This window comes from Pogona vitticeps, chromosome 5 (assembly GCF_051106095.1).
Source record: "Pogona vitticeps strain Pit_001003342236 chromosome 5, PviZW2.1, whole genome shotgun sequence".
Taxonomy (NCBI): domain Eukaryota; kingdom Metazoa; phylum Chordata; class Lepidosauria; order Squamata; family Agamidae; genus Pogona; species Pogona vitticeps.
In genome coordinates this window covers 138854617-138876556 of record NC_135787.1, presented here as the reverse complement: position 1 = coordinate 138876556, position 21940 = coordinate 138854617, and the positions used below count along the sequence as shown (strand labels likewise).

Here is a 21940-nt window from a genome sequence, read left to right as displayed (position 1 = left end):
ATGCATTCCTATGGGAAATGGTGTTTCACTTAGCGATGTTTTCCCATAGCGATGTTTTTTTTGGGAATCAATTAACATCGTTAAGCGAGGCACCACTGTATATGAAATGAACAGGACAGCATCTTTAAGAAACTGTATCAGAAACAGGACTAAATATCCTTGCAGTGAGAAAAATCACTCTGAACAAAGACAACTAAAGCATAAAACAGGTTTTACACTTGAAATGATGTAAAGGGATTGGAATTGTGCCTCTATATCCTCCTCTTACCTAGAAATCACTGAGAGTGTTGTATGATGAATGGGAAGGTTTGAAACAAAGATCCTTATGTATTTACAGTGCTTAGGTGATCAAGTGCTCTGTCATATCTGGGCTCCTGATCACACACAAACTGTGGGCACATTCCGCAGAGAATGCTCACAAACTTGACTTTGGACATTTGCATTCCTCATATGAGGGTTACAGAGACTTCCAGCTGGGATGGATTTTTCTGACCCTGCATGTAAGTTCAGGCTTAATGCCTGAACAGAGCTTCTATCCTGTCATTACCCTTACCTGGCCACTCCACCAGCACAAGATCAGTCACTGTCCAATTCCTGTTCCAGGCCAGAAAAGAGCCTCTAAACTGGAACAACAGTAAACATCCCAGTTTTTTAGGTCAGCAACATTATCTACATCATCCCTACCTTCCTAGGATACTGGCTACCTGCTCACATTGGCTACCCTCAAAGTAGATCTGTTGCAGGAACTGCTTTTTTTTTTTTAACTTTGCTTCTCTCATTCCTAAATTCATAACACAAGGAGATATTCAGCAGCCTTGTGTCTTCATGTATGAGTAAATTAAAATGATAAAACATACAGAAAAAAATGGGACCAGCTGTACTAACACAGTTCTTTTCTATGTGACACTCATTTATCATATAATGGAATAACCACTCTGGCTTACAAAATCAAACTATATTTGTACCTGAGCAATAGTGAATGGTATGCGTTACTGTATGTTTAATTTTGGAAAGCTTCTCATATTGTAAGACAGACCACATTAAGTTCCAAGTCACACAGCTGGTGTACGACCTGATCATATAAGAAACCTTCCCCTCCAATGGCTTCAATAAAATACCTTATATGCATCTGGTTGTATCTGGTTGTACCAGAGGGATTTTTTATATCTACTGCTAACTTCTTCCATCCTTCCTGTGGATCAATGAAATCTGCCAGTTGCTTCATCATGCCATACCCAAGACAACGCACATGTGTTGAAGGAGTTATAGAGTTGTTCATTCCTGATTTCTATAAAATACAAAACATTAGAAGAAGGCAAAACATTAGCACAGACTTGTTTTTGTGTGTTTGCATTTATTTATATGATAGTGTGGTGTCGGGTAAGTGGTTCTTAACCTTTGTTACTCGGATGCTTTTGAACTGCAACTCCCAGAAACCCCAGTCAGGACAGCTGGTGGTGAAGGCTTCTGGGAGTTGCAGTCCAAAACTCCTGAGTAACCCAAGGTTAAGAACCAGTGGGGTAAAGGATAGAAGGACTAGGACTCAAGAAGCTTGGGTTCAAATCCCTGCTCAGGCCATGGAAAAGGCTTTGCCCCATGAGATTACAACTTGATAGCACAGAAAATTTATTAATTTATTAATTTTATTTTTTATGCTTCCTTTCCCTCAAGTCTGGGACCCAAAGCTGTTCCCAAGATGATTAAAAATCTCTCTATTATACATCTTAACACATAATTCAAAATAATGTGGCAAGAATATTCTTGTGTAGCTGCTGATTGTAGACATGATCAGTTGCACTGTGAGCCATACAACTCAATACACAACTAATAACATTTATGGTGATTTCTTAACTTGGGCCATTATGACTTTAAAAGTTATGCTATTTGTGCTATGGCAGCATAAATAGGTAACAGATTTTGGGCAGTAAATTAATTATGTGCCATCAAGTTGGAACCAACTTATAGCAACGTAATAGGGCTTTCAAGGTAAATGAGATATTTAAGGAATGGTTCCCCCAGTTCCACCACCCCAGTGAATTTCCATGGCCAAGTCAAGATTCAAATCATGGTCTCCAGAATCCTAGTCCATCACTCTATCCATTACACCACACTGGGTACCAATCAATCACTAAGACACAAGTAAATGATAAACAGCATGAGAAATACAGTAACACCAATATTTCATAATGCAAAAACTGTATCAAGAACAGTGCCAGTTAGAAAGAGGGATATTTTAATTGAATACATAATACCATATTATTTCAGTTTTTTATTTTTAATTCCCACCACCTAAAAAAATTCAGTTTGTTGTTCAACTGAGTTGTACAGTTCGCAGGTCTCATTAAAGGTGGAAAAAGTTCTGAAATGATTTATCTTTGTCTCATTTTTTTTACATCACAGACCCTTGACATTTTAATAGGGGTGTGTAAACTTTTTATATCCAATGTGCTTCTTTATCACTCCACAGTAGTGTATCTTTGGTTGCGTAAATCTTGAGAAAACCCCATGGAAGGAACTGAATTATATCTCCCTGGGGCTTTATTTTATTTTAAATCATGAGTCAACAGGGTGTCATCAGTTGTCACAGAGATTGCTGTACAGAGAGAAACAAGATATGCACACACTTTGCAGCTGCCTGAAAAGCATCCTGAATACCATCTATGAGAACTCCTCTGAAATGTCTTCTTTCTTGAAACCAGCAAGTTACACCATTACATTTAGATCCTTCAAACACAGTATCTTTTTATTGTCAATTCACTTCCTAAATACTAATATCTGAAATGTTATTTGGAACTTTTCAGTGATCACATATTTAGCAAGACTCCCAGATAAGGCAACATCATGCTTACAAGGCAGAGGTGTTAAAACACAAAGTAAAACACACACACACACTAATTACCAACTCGTGAACCTATGAAATGCATACTGTATATTTTACTGAGAATGAACTGGGAAGTGACAGAGAGGGTTTCAAGGAACTAGCAGGCTTAGTGAAGCGAAAGTATGATTCCGGGTGGGGCCATCTCCTCACTGACACATTCAGACGCACCCGAGACTTCTGTCTTGGGTACAGGACAGACAACGTGGGAAAATTCACAGCTTCCTCATGGCATTAAAACTCTTAACCAAAGCCTGTTGCTGAATGACTCTCCCTATTCCTGGCCACTCACACGGCTCATGCTGGCCGAAACTGGCAGAGGTTGAAATTCAACATCTGGAGTTGCCCACTCGCGCGTCGCCTCGCTTACCCTGTTCACAAGGAGACAAAGCTAAGGGGAAACTTCTCATTAATCCGCCCTCCACTCCAGATTTACGGCTCCTAATTAGGTGCGGCTCTTAATCCGGGTTAAGCCACCAGTTGCGCAGGTAAAGCCACGCAGCTGTCGTTTTCACTCCACACTAACTCGGAGCAAACCATATAAACCCGACCATGGGAGAAAAGGCTGGAGCCCCATAAAAAAGAGTCAGAGAGCGAGCCCTGGAAAGAGACAGAAACCGGAATAGCAGATCCTCGGAGTCACCCGCTCCCTTCGCTAAGCGACGGCTCTCTTCTCGCAGCCGCGGAAGCCAAAGCGCTTCCTCTCCGGCTCCGCCCACCAACCTCCCCATGTTGTTCAACGCGGGAACTTCCCCTCTTTCGTTTGTCTCCGCTCGGCACCGGGAGCCTCGGTTCCGAATCCCACGCATGCGCCGTAGCCCTCTCCCAACCGGGCCGTTCTATCGAGAATGCAGGCGGGGGGGGCGAGTTAAACGATCTTTTCCCCACAAGTCGAAGGTAGGCGCCAAGGAACAGACAGCGAGGTTGCTATACATTCTTCTTATCTCCTTGCCATGTAACGCGTCGCGGTTTCTGACCTTCAAGTTCACTCGGCCGCTCTGCACGGTTTTTCCTCTAGCATGGGCCATCGTGGTATATTCTTCTTTTTTACTGCTATCTCCACTGTTTTGCTGAAAGTGGTTCGGTCTCCATGCAAGACCACGCCTCCTTGTCTCCCCCCACACCCCATGTGGCAGATGGAAGGTTCCTTTCCAGCCCAGGATTGTCTTGTTCGAGAGGGTCTTTCCAGGCAATCGAGTTCAGAAATCAAGGGGAGCCGAAAGTACAGATGTAGGTATTGTAGGTATTGTAGCGGTAGCGCGGCGCGCTCAAATCTCCTTACCATGCTGGCCGCAAGAGACTGAGCAAGCAAGATAAGATGCTGGGTTCTCCTTTGGCCACCCTTCGTTCTGCCTGTGGGTGTTAGGAGGATACTTTTTTCCTAAGAAGTACATCAGGTGTTGGACTACAGTTCCCATCATCCCTGGCAATTGGCCCTCCTCACTGGCATTGGTGAGATTTTGTCCAAGCACATAAGGAGGGCTGTAAATGCCCTATTCTGGGATTAAAGAGCTCCTAGTTTCCACAAGTGGTCGCTCATCTATCCCTTTTTACAGTATTTGGGTAATTTTGCCTGCTTCTTTTGGGTGTTACACTATGTGCCATCAAGTGGAAATCAACTTACAGTGATTCCAAAAGGGCTTTCAAGGTAAGCGAGTTTCCTCCCTATAGTAAGTTTCCAAGGCTGAGCGGGGTTTCAAACTTGGATCTCCTGAGTCTACACCACACTGGGCATGACAGATGCTTTTCTTTAACCGTATAGGGAGAATTGGGGCCAGCAGGATCACCCACATTACACGAGTGGAAGCCACTTACCACCCCTTCTGAGTCTTCTCTTTCTGGTTGGCTGGTAGATAGATTTGGGGCCAGTCCCTATTATTGCTCAGAGATACCTTATTATGCCTACATTGGGTCACCCAGCTGACCCATGAAACCAGCTGCTTGCTTGCTACACACCTCACTTCTCCCTTTGAGCACTATGAGGGTGGGGAAGGTACTTCAGTACTGTATGTCCTGACTGGCAAAGCGGGCAAGTAGGCTCTGTGTGTTTCTGAGAGGCAATGGTGAATGCTTTGCTCCATTTTGATTCTTCTCTCATGTGTTAGCAATGGAGTAGAGGTAATAGGTGTGCCTGCAAGAGAAGGGGCCAACTGTCCCAAGGGATGTTGCTGATTAGCAGCAGCTGGATAGTTGCAGATGTGCTGCTGATCCCTCAGCCACTATCCTGATGTGCCAACCACATTGACCATAGAAGTATGTGTTTGTCTACCTCTTATTTGGAATGTGTTTGCAGTAGGATGGCAATAGCAGCCATGGATAAAAATTGCAAACTATGATTTAAATCTTGATAAATATTTAATTGTAAAAAAAGATTAATTAAAAACATGATTTTTTTGTACATCAGTAACCAAGGTAAAATGTGTTTTCTAAAGGTAGTTTCACAAATCTGCCCCATCCCAATACGTATACAGTAATTTTGAAAGTTGGCTTGATCTTTTTCCCCCCCAGGCTGCGTAATACAGAAATGGAAGAGGATTCTGCCCTGCCAGGAGCACTTCACTCTTCCATTTATGTGAATGATCATGTTGGCTTCTGTGGCAGTATAAAAACATTCCCAAGTGACTTTATAGTGTCAGAAATTAATGCATTGGGACAGTTAGTTAATGAGTGTGCAACGGATTCTCTTCGTACATCCTGTGAAACTCTCTCAGAACAAACTAGGAGTTGTCAGAAGGATTGCAAAAGACTAAGGTTGGATCCTCCAGAACCCAACATAGATGAGGAATGTTGCAGAGACCAAGAGGGTGATGTCTGCTGTCCTTCAGAATGTCTTCCTTCATCTACTGAAGAGAGTGAAATACATACTGCTACAAATCTACTTGAATGCCACCTGGACAAAGCCCTCACCTTGGGCTCTTTATTAGATGAGTCTCTAAGGGAGAAACTAAGTCAGTTTGCTTGCCAAGTGAAAGATGCATGGAATTCAAAATGTGAGCCAGAAGCTTTTCCCACTGAATTTTCTCTTGGTCCTGTCCCTGACAAGAAGGTTCGAGCCAGTTTGCATGGTGCCATTAGACAGGAATATCCTTTCTTACTTAGTGTTACAAAATGTGGTGAGATGGTCCTAAAAGCAAACCAAGACTACCATGAGCTCTGCAAATTGGTATCTGAAGAGGAAGCTTGTGGTTTTCTAAAGTTTTTGGATGCCAAATTAGAAAATTCAAAGTTTGCTTTTAGGCCTGATGGGGAGAAGGAACACCGAAAGATGGTTCACCATTTTCTCAGTAAGAAGTTTGGGAAACTTGTGGAAACGAAGTCTTTTTCCGATTCTGAGCAAAACGTTTTCATTATGGTACGATTTCGTGCGAAAAGTGGATTCAGGAAAAGGACTAATGCTAAGAGTGAGGAGAAAGAAGACATTTACACAGGTAGGTACACAATAAGTTTGTTACTTCCTCAGAAGAGTTTGCTTTGTTCTTATCATAAATCAGTCTGTAAGACTGGACTGGGCAACTGGTAGCACTCCAGATAGTCTTGTACTGTAACTTTCATGAGACCCAGCCAACGTGACCAGTGGTCAAGGATGATGGGAGTTGTAATCACAACAATATCCAGAGAATCATAGTTTTCCTGTCATTTTCCCATACACCTCAGAATAGCTACCCAATAGGAGAGAAGCCTGCACTAACATTTTGAAACCACTTAAGGGAATAGCATATCTTACTATTTGTCATTGCACTCTTCACAAATCAACCTCTGGTAAGGAAAAATCAAAAGCTGTTGTGGACATGTACTTTCATATTAATATACGGGTAAATATGGTAAATACTGTTATCCTTATATAGCATGCAGGCATGGAACTTCTGGATTTTCTTGGACTTCAGGCCCGAGAATTTGCCAGGAATTCTCCCAGTCAGAATTCTGGAAACTGCTGCCAAATATAAATAAATACTAGTCCTCACAGGTGGGAAATAAAAGTTTCCATCAGCCATTATGTCTCAGTGAGGAAGAAAGAAGAAATGAGTGGGAGTGGCTAAACTCTGTGGGAGTTTCAAGAGATTAGGGATCTATTTGCCCATTAGACTCTACAGTGTGTATCTCAAAAAATGATCAGTCCCCTACTCCCTTGCAGCTTTCATGGAGCTTTTGGAATATAGACTTGAATGATGGCTATGTTGATAGGCTTTCCATGAATTCTGCTTGATATTACTGTCCAACTTTGTGTTATAGTCTCTGTTTGTGTTAAATCTTGCCTCTATATTAGAGTCACACAGTTTCCTCTGCATTTGTTTTTTGTAGAATTAAACACATTGTACTTATTTGATTGAAAATATCGTATTCCATCCCAGTTTAATTTCTTCACCATGTTTAAATGTTCCATTTTTGTGTTATGTTTTCAAACTTACCTTGGTCCGTATATCTCATTTGCCATGTTCCTATTACATTTCACACAGTACTGGACTTTGCTTCTATGCACATGAACTAGTCCAGCTGCATCATTAGCAAGAGTAGTTTATGTACGCATCATTTCCCCAGTAGTTGACTGATTGCCTTTTGACCTGGGAGTTTCATCTTCCCACACTATCCCATATTCTGCTTCAGATCATTTCATCATAGAGCTTTTGAGGTATGAATATTCTGAAGTAGTTTACTACTGCCTCTTTCTATACAGTATTAAAGAATATATAGAGAGTGTGTTAATGTAATTGTCTATGGAAGATCCTTTGCTTGCATAACCTACTATTACTGCAGCCCTTGAGGAATTTATCTGGCCCCCCATCCTCATTGGAGCTATCAATTCTCTTCTGCTGGTGTGGCGATTAATTACTAAAGACCATGAGTGTATCTTAGTTTCATGTCTCAGCTAGATCATTCTGCCTCGGAATGAGTCTAGAACAAGAATGGAATCTAGCCTGTTGGTTTTGCTGTCATTTTCTCTGATACACTTAACGTGGTGAACAGAGTCTATGTCCAAGAAGGAGAGCATGGTGGAAAATATGCTAATGTTTGGACCTGTGGTTACAGATATGTAGTTGTAATGATTTTATGTGGTGTGAGGTAGCATCATCTTCATAACATGAATGACTTCACCAGCAGTGGCAAATTGCCGCTAATCAAAGAGTCCATTTTTCTATTTTAGGTTGCTTGTCACCCCAGAATAGCTACCCAGTAGGAGAGTGGCCCACACTAACATTTTGAAATCATTTCATCCTGATGTTTTTGCATAAATTACCGTATTTTTCGCTCCATAAGACGCACCTTTCCATAAGACGCACCAATTTTTTAGGAGAAGAAAACAGGAAAATATAATCTGTTTTCTTCGCTACATAAGATGCACAGACTTTCCACCCCCCCTGTTTTGTGGGGAAAAAGTGAGTCTTATGGTGCAAAAAATACAGTAATTTAAGCTCAATGACCTCGGCAGAATAAAGTTCTGTAAAGAAGCCAGTTTTCTCAGCCACATCCCTACCATACCAAGAGGTCTTTTAGTTTCTTTTACATTGCCACTTTTTGACAGCTTTCAAGGAAAACCCTTCTAACCAGGTGCGTTGAATTTGCTACCCTGTTCTCACAGCTTTCACTCTTCGGAAAGAGAATCTGGAAACACTTGAAGCAATTGGCTACTTGTCTTCTGAACTTGGCGTACTTCCTTCAGACTTCAGTTACACAGGCATTAAAGACAAGAAGGCTATTACATACCAAGCTATGGTTGTGAAGAAAGTGACTCCTAGCCGGTATTTGTTTGTTTATTTGCTTACTTAGTATCCTGCCTTCTCACTAACTTCAACATATGGTAACTCTTTCCAGAGTTTTCTAGGTAGAGAATAAACAGGAGCAATTTACCATTCCCTTCTTCTGGGGGTATCCTAGGACTGTGCAGCTTGCCGATGGCCACACAGCTTGGCTCTTCCCCCAGGAGGCACAGTGGGGAATGAAACTCCCAACCTCAGCATGCCTGAACCACTGAGCTGTCCAGCCAGCTACCTTCCCACTAACTATATGAACAAACAGGCAAACTAGGTGGCTAAAAGAAAATCTAATTTAAAATATAATGTAAAAAAATAATTTATTTCAGAATGTAACAGTAGAAGCAGTAGGCAGTGCTCAACATGTTATATGGCCTTTAAACACAGAAAAGTGTACAAAGATCTTTCTGGGTAAAATTCCAGGAGAAGGAAAACAGAAATGGAGCAAATGTGGCCTCATTTTGCTGAGAGACCCAAAATTTAGAAGCAAATCCCTGTTTCCACATAATGAGGATTCATCGTATACTTCAGCAGCATCATTTGAATATTATTCTGGTTTTAAAAATAGACTCAGTGATGTCTGAAACTTAAAAATATGTTAATTTTCGTTTTGGTTTCTGCAACATATTGGAGCAAATGGAATGTTAGAATAAGATTGGTCTGATAGCAGAGAGGCTAATAAAAGGAAGCAGATCTTCAAATCTCTGCATTATTCCCCTCCTCCTTATCATATAACTTGTAAATGTTGCTGCTTTCCAAATTCTAAATAGCAAGAATATTATGTGTATGTCACACAAATTAAGATTGTGTACTACCTACAAGATTTGGTTATATTCCAATTTGCTGCATCAGAAAATGGCCTGTTTTACAATGGATGGCACAAGACCAGCAAGCCTATCCCCACTCTGCTATACAGAGAATCAGATCCTGTTGGTTAGTGTAGCAGGTTGCACTAGAATAGTCCCATTGAATCAGTGGGGATTTGGTGAGTCAGCTTTTCCTATGCTAAAGTAAGTGTCGGCTAAAGTAGGTCCAATCAGTGGCACTTATGAAGGAGCTGCCTCACCAAATCCCCACTGACTCAACGGACCTATTCTAGTGCAACTTGCTACACTAAGCAACAGGATTTTGGCCTATGAGACCTTGTCAAGGTTCGGCTTAAACCTCAGATAGCTGAATAGCTAAACCAGTTCTGGTAGGCCATGTCATGTTTAAATCTTAAGGGAAGACATATATTGGGTTTTGCAGCGCAGTCACGCACTCCAAAGTTTGTCTTGTTGGGTTCCTTGGGGCTCTGCTCCCATAGAAGTGTGATAGACTTTAGCCTAAATCATTTCCCACTTCTGCAGGTGGTGAATTAAATATGCATTGGCACATCTCTGATTACTATATGGCACCATCTAGGATGAGACCGGTTGCAGTAATGGTTTCACACTTTGAGTTACCACTGTCTCGAATACGCTTCTGAACTTTTTGCTCAAGCACTTGCATGTGTGAGTGGAAACACAGCTGGATGCACAACAGTTGTGCAACAGTTTGTACAACAGATTGTGGAATAGTGAAATCCAGGGCAACTCAGTTGGTGGGGATTTCCATTCTATTAGCATTAAATTGGATTTAGTCCATTGATTTGTATTATAAATTTAAGCACAGACAGAGCCATGCATTTGCCTTAAAATTATTTTTCATTTTGTGTTTCTAAGAAGGCAGTAATCCAGGAAAAGGAAGCTGAATGTGTGACCATCATGAGTGCTGTTGTTTTTAGTGGAAAGGCTGGATAAATATGTAATTAAATAAATAAAATGAAAAGTACTTCAGTTTTATTTTTGTTTTTTCAATAAACTTTATTTATCTAGATTCTCTAGAATGTCATATGAAATGTCAAGTGGTGTTTTTATTCTTGCAGATTGAAAGCACTTGGGAGAGTAATTGGGAAAAAAGGACTCAGTGTATCCGGGATTCACTGTGCAAGCCAGCCTCTGAGGCTTGGTGAGCTGCAAGGAAATCACTTTGATATCATAGTGAGAAATTTGAAGTTCCAGAATAATGACTGTTCCACCAGCTTAAAACAGAGGGTTTGTGAAGCAATTGAGAATGTTAAGGTAAATGTTCTCTAGCTTCCAGGCCTTCTATGATTTAAGTGTGCATACTTCCTACAATTCCAAATGCAACGTTGATATTTTTTTGTCTTTCATTTTATAGAAAAATGGTTTTATAAATTACTATGGACCTCAACGATTTGGCCTAGGACAGAATATTCAGACGGATCAAATTGGATTAGCTTTGCTGAATGAAGAGCTGGTAATTACTGCTTATTTTTAATGTTGCCTTAGTTTATCTAGTTCTCTTTGGTTATTTTTACAATCATCACAGCTCTCTGAGGCACCACTCATAGCTGGACAGAGTCCCATTCTTAGTTTTACACTATACCACCTGTTTTTTTTTTCACTGTAGAGAAACACCATTCCTGCCTCAGTTGCTTACCTATCCACTCTCCTTCATTGCCTGGGGCAATCTGAATATATAGAGTTATACCCCAAAAATGGCACCTTCAAATTAGAAATGGGGATATTAGTATATGAATATCCCCACACATGTGCAATAATGAGGGTCCAGCCCCATGGGGCCGGACAGCCCACTCACCGATCCGTCGCTGCTCGAACACCGCGATTCTTCCAATGGCTCTGCAGATCACGATCTGCCAGCCACTCTTCAACCTTGCAGTGAGGGTTGTCCTCCTGCTTCCTGCCAATCGTGATCTGCGAAGCCATTGGAAGAATTGCGGCATCTGCAGCAGTGACGGATTGGTGAATGGACCGTCTGGCCACTGGGGGTGGGCCCTCGTTATCGCCACCTGTGTGGGGATATTTGTATACGAATACTCCATCTCTACTTCACATAGTCCTAATCTGAAAGGCCAGTGGCTTTAGGGGACCCTTGCAGATCAAAGCTGCTGACAGTTTAAAAGAAAAACCTTCAAGAATACTCAAAGTAATTTATAATGTTTGTCTTTGTTTGCTTTAAAGGTCAAAGCTGTAAAGTTGTTTTTTACACCAGAGGATTCAGATGATCCTGTCAATAAGGCAAAGAAATACTTCCTTGAGACAGGTAAATACGCCATGTCATTCATTTCTGTCCATGAAATGTACCGTAGGAAGAACTCCTGGGGCATATTGAGGATAAAACATAGAGATCTGGCAACAGTCAAAGTGTGTGCCTCTAGATATTTATATATAAGAACATTCCAATTCCTCATGATTTAACTTACAAAAGGAGGAGGCAAGAAGCCAAAGGCACCCCCACGTGCTACAGGATGACTGAAAATACAGGGAGGGAAATGCAGTATTGAGTTGTGTCAGTTGCTACAGAAATAGAAGGGAGTTTCCATTTCTGCAATCAGGTGTTTGAATGGCATTGCTTTAGTGATTTAACACTCAGTATTTTATTTTATTTTTCTTAGCTTGGTACTCTTCCTTTTAAATCCTCTAGCTCTAAACTGACAATTAAATGGAGTTGGTAGAAGATACCTGGGCCCTGTGCAGATGTGTTCCCTAACCATTGCTTTTCTCCAAGCAATGGTTGGGGTGATACATCTGTAGATACCCATTGTTTGCCTTTCTGATGAGAAGTAGTCCTGACAGTCTTCAACAATATCTTCAGTTGTTTGTAAGCTTAGAGAGGGGGAAACGCAGCAGAAATGTCTCCTGCTGTCTTTTACCAAATGAGATCGGACTGTCTCTTTTAGCCTTTCTGCTTGCTTGGTGTTTTTCCATTTTAGTTTAAAGAGGGGAAGATGCCTTTTCTTTTTGTTACCCTACTGCAGGTGAGAGAAATCCTAGCCTCTCCCCAAAGCACTTTGCATGTCCTAAATGCAGAGAAGGTTCAAAACCATTGTTTAGGAATACAGCTCTTAAAAATTACCAAGCCAACATACCTAATTGCCTTTTCCATGGCCTAACTAAATGCCTTAGAGTGGGACAGAATTGGTAGTGAGGACAAGCAGAGGCTGGAAAATGGCCACTAACATTAATGCCCTTAATCACAATTAAATGTTACATCAGCATTAATTGTTTGTCCCCCACTTTTTAAGAATGTACATTTCTGATTTGTAAGTGCATATAGTAGAATTATGCAATTTGTGTAGTTGTTGTGACAAGCCGTAATATGGTATGACTTCGTCTACAAGAGGACCAACTAATGCACCCTTAGTTTGACCTATAAAAGTCTTGTCTCTCAAAAACACTTCACATGGTGCTTTCATTTCTCAGCATCCACTGGAATATTTCCTTCCCATCTCGCTTCTTTTGCATATTGGGGTTTTCTCTGCTTTTCATAGTGTAACAAGAGCTCCTTGGAGAGTTGATTGCTTGACTAATGTAACAAGCCACTTCTTCAGGCTGTCAGAACTTAATTATTTTTCCGTGTCCTAAAGAACAGGCAGTAATCACTTAAGTGAACTGTGAGCTGCAAGAATGTACAGCAGCATTAGATCATTTACAGAACCTTTTAAAAGGGAGGTGTTGTTTCTGGAAAGGATTTTTCCTCAAAACTGCACATTTGCCCCTGTTAGGAGATCAGTAGATGTGCTGGGCTTACTAACACGAAATGCCCATGGTCCCAGATAAGCTGGAATCACCAGTGTGACTAAGCCAAGAAGAAAGATGAAGCTATCAGAAATAACCAATGTTAGTAGCATTAGTATTTATAGTAATAAATCACATGTCATCAAGTCGATTCTAACTTTTAGTGACCCTCTCCAGGGGTTTCTAGGCTTTGAGTACTCAGGAGAGGGTTACCATTCCCCTCTTCTGAGGGTACTCTGGGACTGTGCAGCTTGCCCACAGCTACCTAGAGTGGTCTTAACCGACTAGATAGGCGGGATAGAAATAAAATAAATTTTAAAAAAATACAGGCTGGCCACTGTCCCAGGAGGCATAGTGGGGAATCAAACTCCTGACCTCTGGCTGTGCAGACAAGTGCCTAATTCACTGAGCTATCCAGCCAGCTAGCATTAGTTTTGCTAGTGCATATATACATGGCGCTTCTGCCCACCACAGCCGGAGAAATGTACAGTACAGTAAAGTGACAATATAAAAATAAAACAGTTTTGACTGCAATAGAGACCATTGGACGGCCTTTCAGAAGGGGAAAAAGTCCTGTGTTAGGAAAGGAAACAGTCCACGGAAACAGTGGGAGCGAGCCTCATGGCATAGTGGTTAAACTTCAGAACTGCAGTGAAAACTCTGCTCACAACCTGAGTTCAAACCTGAGCTCAGGTAGCTGGCTTGAGGTTGACTCAGCCTTCCAAACTACCGAGACTGGTAAACTGAGTATCCGGTTGGGGCAGTGTGTAGCCTGTAAACCAGGAGTGGACAATTAATTTCTACAGGGGAGCCACATGAAAAATCTGAACTGTGTTTGGGGGCCAAACCAACGTTACTTAAAAATAAAATGAAACACCCTTGTGCTGGCACAGTGGCTGTGTACCTGGGCTGGAGGAACTTTGGATCTGGCATAACGTAGTTCTCTCCCCACCCCAGCCCCTCGGTTTGCCTGTTCTCTGCTTTTCTGCTGGCAGATCTTTGTTAGCCTAGAAATTGTAGTGCCAAATTTTCCTGCTGACAGCTCTCTGAGCTCAGCCAGAACAAGAACAGTTGTGCCAGCAATAAGAGGTTTCAGCCCATTCCAAATCACACTACAGCTGATGCATTTTTTGACTTGGAAGGATTGCACCTTTGGCCTGTTACAGTGGTGCCCCGCAAGACGATGTTAATCTGTTTCATTGAAATTGCTGTTTAGTGAAAACATCGTCTTGCGAAAAGCGATTCCCCATTGGAATGCATTGAAATCCGTTTAATGCGTTCCAATGGGGAAAATAGTTGTTGTTTTGCGAAAATCGCCCATAGGGAAGCCATTTTGTGAAGCGCTGATCAGCTGTAAAAATCGCTGTCTTGCGAAGCATCGGTGCCGAAAACACCCATTTTGCGAAGATCACCCATAGGGAAGCCATTTTGCGGAGCCGCTGATCAGGTGTAAAAATCATCGTCTTGCGAAGCATCGGTCCAAAAACAAAAAAACAAAAAACACATCTTGCGAAGCACGGTCCGAAACATTGTCCAGCAAAAATCGCCCATAGGAAACTGTTTTGCGAAGCGCAATGGCGATCGCAAAACCTCATCGTCATGCGGATTCGTAGTTTTGCGGGGTAATCGTCTTGCGAGGTACCACTGTACAGTACTTCCAAAAGAGTCCTCAGTACCTTAAAAACTAACAAATGTTGCTGAGCACAGGCTTTCATGGACTGCAGTAATCCATGTTAATCTTCATGGTGCCACCTGACTCTTCATTGTAATGGCAGCAAACAGGATGAAAACATGTCAAATGATGCATCATCAGAGTGTTTGGGGGCAAATATTTCTCTCATTCTGACATTGCTATTCTTGGCTTGGAAAGTAAAGAGAATTACAACACCTAATTTCACTTCTATATGTTAACCTTAGTAGCAGGAGTGGGCAATATCAACCCCAGAATGAAATCAGCACCTCACCTAGCGCTGCTGGGATTACCACCTCCCACATGCCACTCAAAAATTTTAACAAACTTTTTGAAAAAAACATTTGCTCAAAAATGCCCTGTTCCATTTTTAATTTTTTTAAAAATTGACCACTAGAGGGCAGAAGGGCATTTAGGTTTTAAATCCCATTCTTTTTGAAATCCAGTTTTATTAACAAACACATTGCAGTGACTGGTGCATTTTTTTTTAAATGCAAAAATAATAGTAATAAAATAAATATACAAATCAGCATTTTACTCACATCTCCCTGAAGTGTAGCCTTCTAGCTACACTAAGATCTCCCAACGCTGCCTTATAATTGTATAACATCAAACAGGTTAGAGCAAGAGCACATGCACCTTTAGGAACCTGGTTGTTACTCCATTCCAAAACCAGGGGATATAGTTCCAGTAGAGAAGGCTAATCATGCATCTGGATTGGGGGGGAAACTGGTGAAAAAGACTTGGTGGGGTACACTGCTGAGCAACTGGGTATGGGAAAAGTTGAGCATATTTCAGCTTCCTCTGCTTCTTGGCTGAAATCATGCTCCTTCGGGCCCAAATTGGGGAAGAGAAGCAACAGCTGGGCCTTGAATGTTAGCTCAATGGGTTAGGTATCTAGCTGCAGAACCAGAGGTTGGGAGTCGGATCTGCCATTGTGCTTCCTTGACAGGTGCTGGACGTAATGATTTGTTGTAACCTTTTCAGCTCTGCATTTCTAAGATAATGATAAGACAATGAATGCATGTAGTAGATTAGGAGGGGGGGGACATCAGGTCACAGGACCAACTTCACCCATCTCAATTTGCGCAGATGATCAGATCACTTTCATCATGATTCTGCCATGAAACAGTGGCTTCCTGTTTTTAGTGAGTTTTTTCCCCATCCAAAAAAAAAAAAATTTGAAATGCATCTCTTGTAGTTTAGCTAGTAACCATAAGAGCTCTATATTAAAATATGCTGACACGTTCAATCCTATCCTTTTGCCTTTGTGACCACTGACCATGACTCCTGAGAATATCTCTGAAATCGACATTGACTGTTGGGTTGAAACAAGTTTTCTACCCATGCATCAGAAGCAGAAGATAATTTTCCCCCCTCTAATTTTCAGAGGATGCAAAAAGTACCCTTGCAATGCTTCCTGACTTTAAAGTAAGAGAGAAGATGCTACTGCGTGCTTTGCACCGCTATGGTATAAATCATGAGGGATGTACACGAGGATGGCTGAGCATTCCACACTCCATGCGTATTTTCTACGTTCACGCATATTGCAGTAAAATCTGGAATGAAGCTGTGTCCTATCGGGTTAAGATCTACGGTACAAGAGTTGTGGCTGGTGATCTAATCTTTTCTACAGAATGCACTGAAAGCTGTTTACTAAATGATAAGGTAAATAGAAGGGTGCAACAGTGTTGATGAAAAATGTAATCCAGATGCTTTGAGGCCCTGTTTAAGAGAAATTCTGCATCTCTTGTCTGGTCTGTAAAATAATAATAAAGTTATTGCAGATAATTCAGTTGCTTTTAATAAGTTGAATATTATACTTCTGGATTAGCAACGAAGAAAAACGTATAGAAGCTAGTTCTCCATCAGTGAGCAAACTCAAAAGCACGGAAAGTACAAAAATTGCAAAGTACCAAATATTAAGGCAGGAAATTAAAAGAATATGGAAGCAAGATCAGTTCTTCCTTCTCCCAGTATTAATTTCAGACACTGGAGTCATTCCAAAATCTTTAGTTAATAATCTGAAACAATGGCCAACAGCTTCTTGCAACTCAGATATCACTGATTTTGCAAACTTCACTCCTCACCCCCCCAATGGATTTGTAGGACATGGTTCATAATGTTTAAGCTTGACCATCTGGCCCACCCCCACAGGCATAATAACAACAACAACAACAACAACAATGCTTTACCTCTCAGAATTCCATAAATAAAAATAAATAAATAAAATATACCATCTTAAAGGCTATGCAATACTCTGCTCATTCGTATATCATTATATTTATTTGGCTATCCTTGTTTGATAATCAAAGAACCCATGGTTTTTAGGAATTAAACAAAACATTTTAGTATGCCCCCCTCACCCCCAATTAATTCTTAGCCTCATAATCCAGTGGTTAAACATTTTGGCAATATTTCTTCAACCATCTCTTGCAATTTAGTTGGGCAAGATATAAGAGGAATTGTAAGAGCCTCGTGGTGCAGTGGTTAAAGTGCTAAACTGCTCACAACCCTGGGTTCAGTCAAGGTTGACCCAGCCTTCTATCCTTCCGAGGGTGGCAAAATGAGTACCCAGCTTGCTGGGAGGACAATGTGCAGCCTGCATAAGGAACTTGTAAACCGCCCAGAAAGTGCTTTCAGTGCTATGGGGTGGTATATAAGCAGCACATTTTGCTTTTGCTTTGCTTATAGCAAGATCCAGGATGGGTGTGTAATATGGGCTAGTCCTGCCCTCATTATAAAATGAATGTGTGTGAAATCATAGTTTTGAAACCTTCAGGATGTTCTTTGATATACTATGTGGCAAGTCATGAGACCAAGATGAACAATTTTGCCAGGGTCAGGGCCAGTTTTCTGATCCAAAATCCGTGGGTGGGTGTGTTACAAGTATCCCTCAAATGAGCAAAAATTATTGTAAAAAAAATCATAACTGGATGCTGCTAGGAATCCACTTCTGATTTCATTTTTGTGAATTCAGGGTTTCGGATGCCCCAAACCTCCTTTTATTGCAAAGCCATCAGTCTCAGAACCTTCCCAAAATACAAAGTGACATTATCTATTTTTCAGCTAGGAAATCTGGGGGCCATAAAAACAACACAGGGAAGCTATATTTTCCCCACTACTGTCATAGAAAGCAACAGAAAAATCTCCAGGCCCAACTGTTAAATCAAAATAAGATGTTTGTATACTTTAGCAAACAAGTATGCCTTCTGTATTCTGCACCAAAAAGGCTGGGCTTAGCCACTTGTTTGCTTATTTTTTACAAAGCCGATTTAATATTGTGGTATGCATTTGATGCTAAGATTATAGCCTCGTTCAAATGATCCAGAAGATGTACATGAACCCACAATCAGGAAGTTGTATACAAACTTGAAGCCCAGCAGAACAATATTGTGGGCATATATAGCTTTACATGCATAGACCTCCCTTTCTCAGATGTCTTCGTTCTATACGCAGATGCCAAGCATAGAGAGATATTCTGTGCTGGGCATTGGTTATGTGGCTTAGTTCCATTTCCTGATTCATTTAAGTTTTTTTTAAAGAATACTCAAATTGAAACTGTGATTGGGAAGGAAGATGTGTATGTTAGAAATTCATTTGTTATGTTTTTATTGCCACTTTCCGACAAGGAACCCAGGGCGGTATATTTGATTCTCTGTATTTCACTTTATCATCACAACAACCCTGTGAGGTAGATGAAGCCGAGGGGTAGTGATTGGTCCAATGCTGTTCAGTCAGCTACGTGGTTTGGTGGAAAACTGAATTTTTGGTTCCAATCAACATTCCCTCTAAGCCTTGCTGCATTGGGGCTGCGCAGCTGCAGCCAGTATCACCACCCATTCGGTTCCAGTGGTGGCCAGAATCCTGTGCGCTTGGGGTGGGGGCCCCACCCTGCACTGGTAGGAAATTAGAAGGAACATTGGTTCCTCTATATGCACCCCAGATGAAATAAACCATTGATCTTGATTTTCTCTGATTTTTATTACACTGAAGTGTTAAAATAAAACTTCGAATCCTAATCCAGCATGAAGTCCCTGTGCTTGTCAATCATAAAGTTAGTTCAGCATGGCTGACATTAATTTCACATTCTTTACCATTTAAAGTGATGTGTTCTGAGATTAGAATTCAGATAAGCAGGTAGCCAAGTCAAATTGTTGTTTCCAATTTTGCCCTGGTTGAAGCCAACTTTTTGCTTAGAAATGCTTTCATTAAAGGAATAACAAGGGTGCTGTTCTGTATCCATTTACCCAAGCGCAAGACTTCCCGAATCAGTGGAGCTTAATTCTGAATTAGTAATACATAGGACTGCATTTTAGGTCTTTAAGTCAGTAGATATAGTAGTTAGCTCACACTCTATACTTTGTTGCTGTATTTGGTGGTGTTGTTTTAACCATTCACTTCTATTCTGTACATGTTGTCTTGTTTGGTTTGATCTATTTTCATTGTGTTTTTTAAATCTTAATAGCACTAGCTACTTTGAGGATTTTCTGAAGGATGGGGTAGGAATCTCTACAATAAATACATGGAAATGCATAATTCTTTTCATTTCTATGCCAGGTACATATGGTAACGTCTGCAGAAGAAATGGCCAATAGATATGCAATAAACCAAGTAAGTATGTTTGGGGAAAAAACAACTTGTATTATTTTCACTAAGAAAGAAATCATAAATCTATAGGACGGGTTTTAGTTTAAGTGATGTAATTCTATTAGTAGGCGGCATTATTTCTTATTTACTTATTGCAAATATTTGTTAAGATCTTTTTGACCGACCAGTGTTCCCGAAGTGATGTAGAATAAAAATAGATCAAAAAGTAAATTCAAACAGTTTTAAAAGCAGATGTCAAAAACCAGTTTTAAAAGCCAGAGGCCATACAGGCTTTCAGTGGAAGCTCAGCAAGAGTGGTTTCCCTCAGGAGATTGCTCTGTAGTCAAGGTGGTACTACAGTGACATCTCTATCTTGTGTATTTGTTAACCTCTCAACATGGTGGGGCAAAAACATACAATTATCAAATTCTGGGCAGGCTGGTAGCTTCATGTGGCCTATTTTTCTCCAGGAAAGTCAACTTCATGCTATCTTTTTCGTTCCAAAGGTTGTTCTCCCAATGGCTGGTTACAGTGTCCATTATCCCACCAATAAAGTTGGAGAGTGGTATCAGGAAAGGCTGGCCAGAGACCAGCTTCAGATGTCCCAGTTCCGACTTCCGGCTTTACAGCTGAACGTGCCTGGCTGCTATCGGCATATTCTTAAGTACCCTCACGACATGTCCTACCATTTCTTAAATGGCAATGGAGAAAAAGTAGGAACTGGAGATGGCCTCTTACAGGATTCAGAAACATCTCTGTGTATGTCCTTTCGGCTTGATCCGTCATGTTATGCAACTATTTGTTTGCGAGAAATTATGAAGTGTGATCTTTAAAAAGAGGTTTAACTCCACTTTACAGGAATATTGGACACTAACTGAAGAGGCACAGTTCTACAGGAAAAAGGTGCTGAAAGGAATGCTTTGAAATTTATTTGATTAATGTAACTGCTACTTGCTTTTGGATAAGGAGAAGTAGAGGTTAGTAGGCTTAAGAGAGACTAAGGATACATGCAGCTCTGCCAGTCCAAATAGATAGTGCAACATTATGGTTATTTCCTTCTTATCAGACATTTTCCTGGTAAAGAAAGGCACAGGATGTTGGGAGACCCAGAAGGGTTGCAAATACTAGACAAAACCTTGACACACATATATATACATAAAATTCTATGTTTGAGACAGGGTGCTTGTAAAACAAAGGCCTCATCTGGAAGCATTCTCATTTGCAAATCTCTGCACATTTGCCTGGGACATCATCCATTAAATTTATTGGTCCCTGTGAGTAAATGTGAATCAAATAGCACTGTAAACAAGTGGCTGCCTCAAACCACTGTGGAACTGCAATGCTATAACTGCTGACTTCGGTATCTGTACACTACAAAGCAGCCAGCAACACAACCAGGAGATGTCAGGAAAAATGTCCACTAAAAAGAAATCAACTCCAGCCGCCAATGAAAAATGCTTCCTGTGAAATCTACACTTTTTGCAAGACACCACCAAAGCAGTAGAGTTAACGACAGATGTATTTCAAGAGACAAAGTATTTCACAAAGTGCCTGCTGTGAACAGAGCTGGGGAAGATGGGTCTTCTGGAATGGAGCTACTGTGTGTGGATACTAGGATGCGTAGTCGAAGAGAGTAGCCTTTCCTAGCTCCAGTCACAGAAAAGGCAGAACTCCCCACCATTACAAGTTTGGCTTTTGTCAGACACAGTAGATGATAAAGCAGTTCCCTAGTTGATCAGAGGGAGAACAACAGGAAGGTTGGCTGCATGTGTTGCGTTTTGTCTACAGGTGGTGCTGTGACTTTGCAGGAGTTATAAACAGAAGGCAACAGGGATATAATGGTTTATGCTGTTTGGTATGAATATATATTAGGTCTGTCCCTGAGATGATAGTTCTTAAAGGATATAGGATTCCTGGACTGCCCAAAGTGAGCTCTTGGAAAACCCTTTCCTTTCTATCAAGCACATCAGAGTGTTGTGTGTTGTCTCAGAGATTGTCTGTACAGATAATGAATGGAGGTGTGGGGGGGGGATACTGTTAGAAAGAGCATGTTTTTCTGAATCTTAACAGCTTCAAAAATCAAGGTTTCTGATGTTTCAAATGAGAAAGACAGAGAAGTTGTCAATTTCTCCTTGGAAGATGATGGCCTTGATGATTATTGTAGTTAAAGTACTGCCTTAACGTGTATGTTAAAAGAGCTTGTGAATATACCATCCGATTGATAGTATATTCTGTATATAAATTTAAGCGAACAATATCTTCATTCTTGTTGTTGTTGTTTTAAGTCATTGAAAAGGGAAACTTTGGATCCTTATCCCAGCAAGATCAAAGGGCGCAATCAAACGAATGGCTTTACAACATTTGCTATTTCTTTCTCTGGAAACAACAGTGTAAGCAAAAATGCTGTATCACATTAAGTCTTGGAAAATAAATTGAGCTGATTTTATGTATA

General features: G+C 40.9%; 2 protein-coding genes across 5 annotated transcripts in view; one reads left to right on the top strand and one right to left on the bottom strand.

Annotated features, from left to right (window-relative positions):
* Positions 1-3995, bottom strand: part of IRAK4 (interleukin 1 receptor associated kinase 4) — a 22824-nt gene extending 18829 nt beyond the window's left edge. Inside the window, exons 1-2 of one of the 4 annotated variants that reach the window (XM_078376878.1) lie at positions 3856-3995; positions 1119-1288 (exon numbers count right to left, since the gene is read on the bottom strand). In XM_078376878.1, coding sequence (XP_078233004.1) covers positions 1119-1288; positions 3856-3906 — 221 coding nt within the window. In that variant the 5' untranslated portion in view covers positions 3907-3995. Of the gene's footprint in view, positions 1-1118; positions 1289-3248; positions 3730-3855 lie in introns of those variants that run through there. The other 3 variants (XM_073000451.2, XM_073000452.2, XM_073000453.2) reach the window with 3 other exon arrangements.
* PUS7L (pseudouridine synthase 7 like) lies at positions 3981-21940 on the top strand. The gene is made up of 9 exons (XM_073000450.2): positions 3981-4526; positions 5387-6306; positions 8454-8613; positions 10532-10727; positions 10828-10926; positions 11652-11733; positions 16289-16566; positions 19459-19512; positions 19995-21940. The coding sequence occupies exons 2-9, from the start codon at positions 5403-5405 to the stop codon at positions 20319-20321; spliced, it is 2100 nt and encodes a 699-aa protein (XP_072856551.2). The 5' UTR covers positions 3981-4526; positions 5387-5402; the 3' UTR covers positions 20322-21940.

What these genes read in the sequence shown, in the direction of transcription:
- PUS7L (XM_073000450.2), top strand. Translation starts at nt 5,403, where the DNA reads ATGGAAGAGGATTCTGCCCTGCCAGGAGCACTTCACTCTTCCATTTAT. An exon ending in GAAATACTTCCTTGAGACAG is followed by an intron (nt 11,734 to 16,288) that starts GTAAATACGCCA and finishes TCTAATTTTCAG; the next exon opens with AGGATGCAAAAAGTACCCTT. An exon ending in GCTGTTTACTAAATGATAAG is followed by an intron (nt 16,567 to 19,458) that starts GTAAATAGAAGG and finishes TTTCTATGCCAG; the next exon opens with GTACATATGGTAACGTCTGC.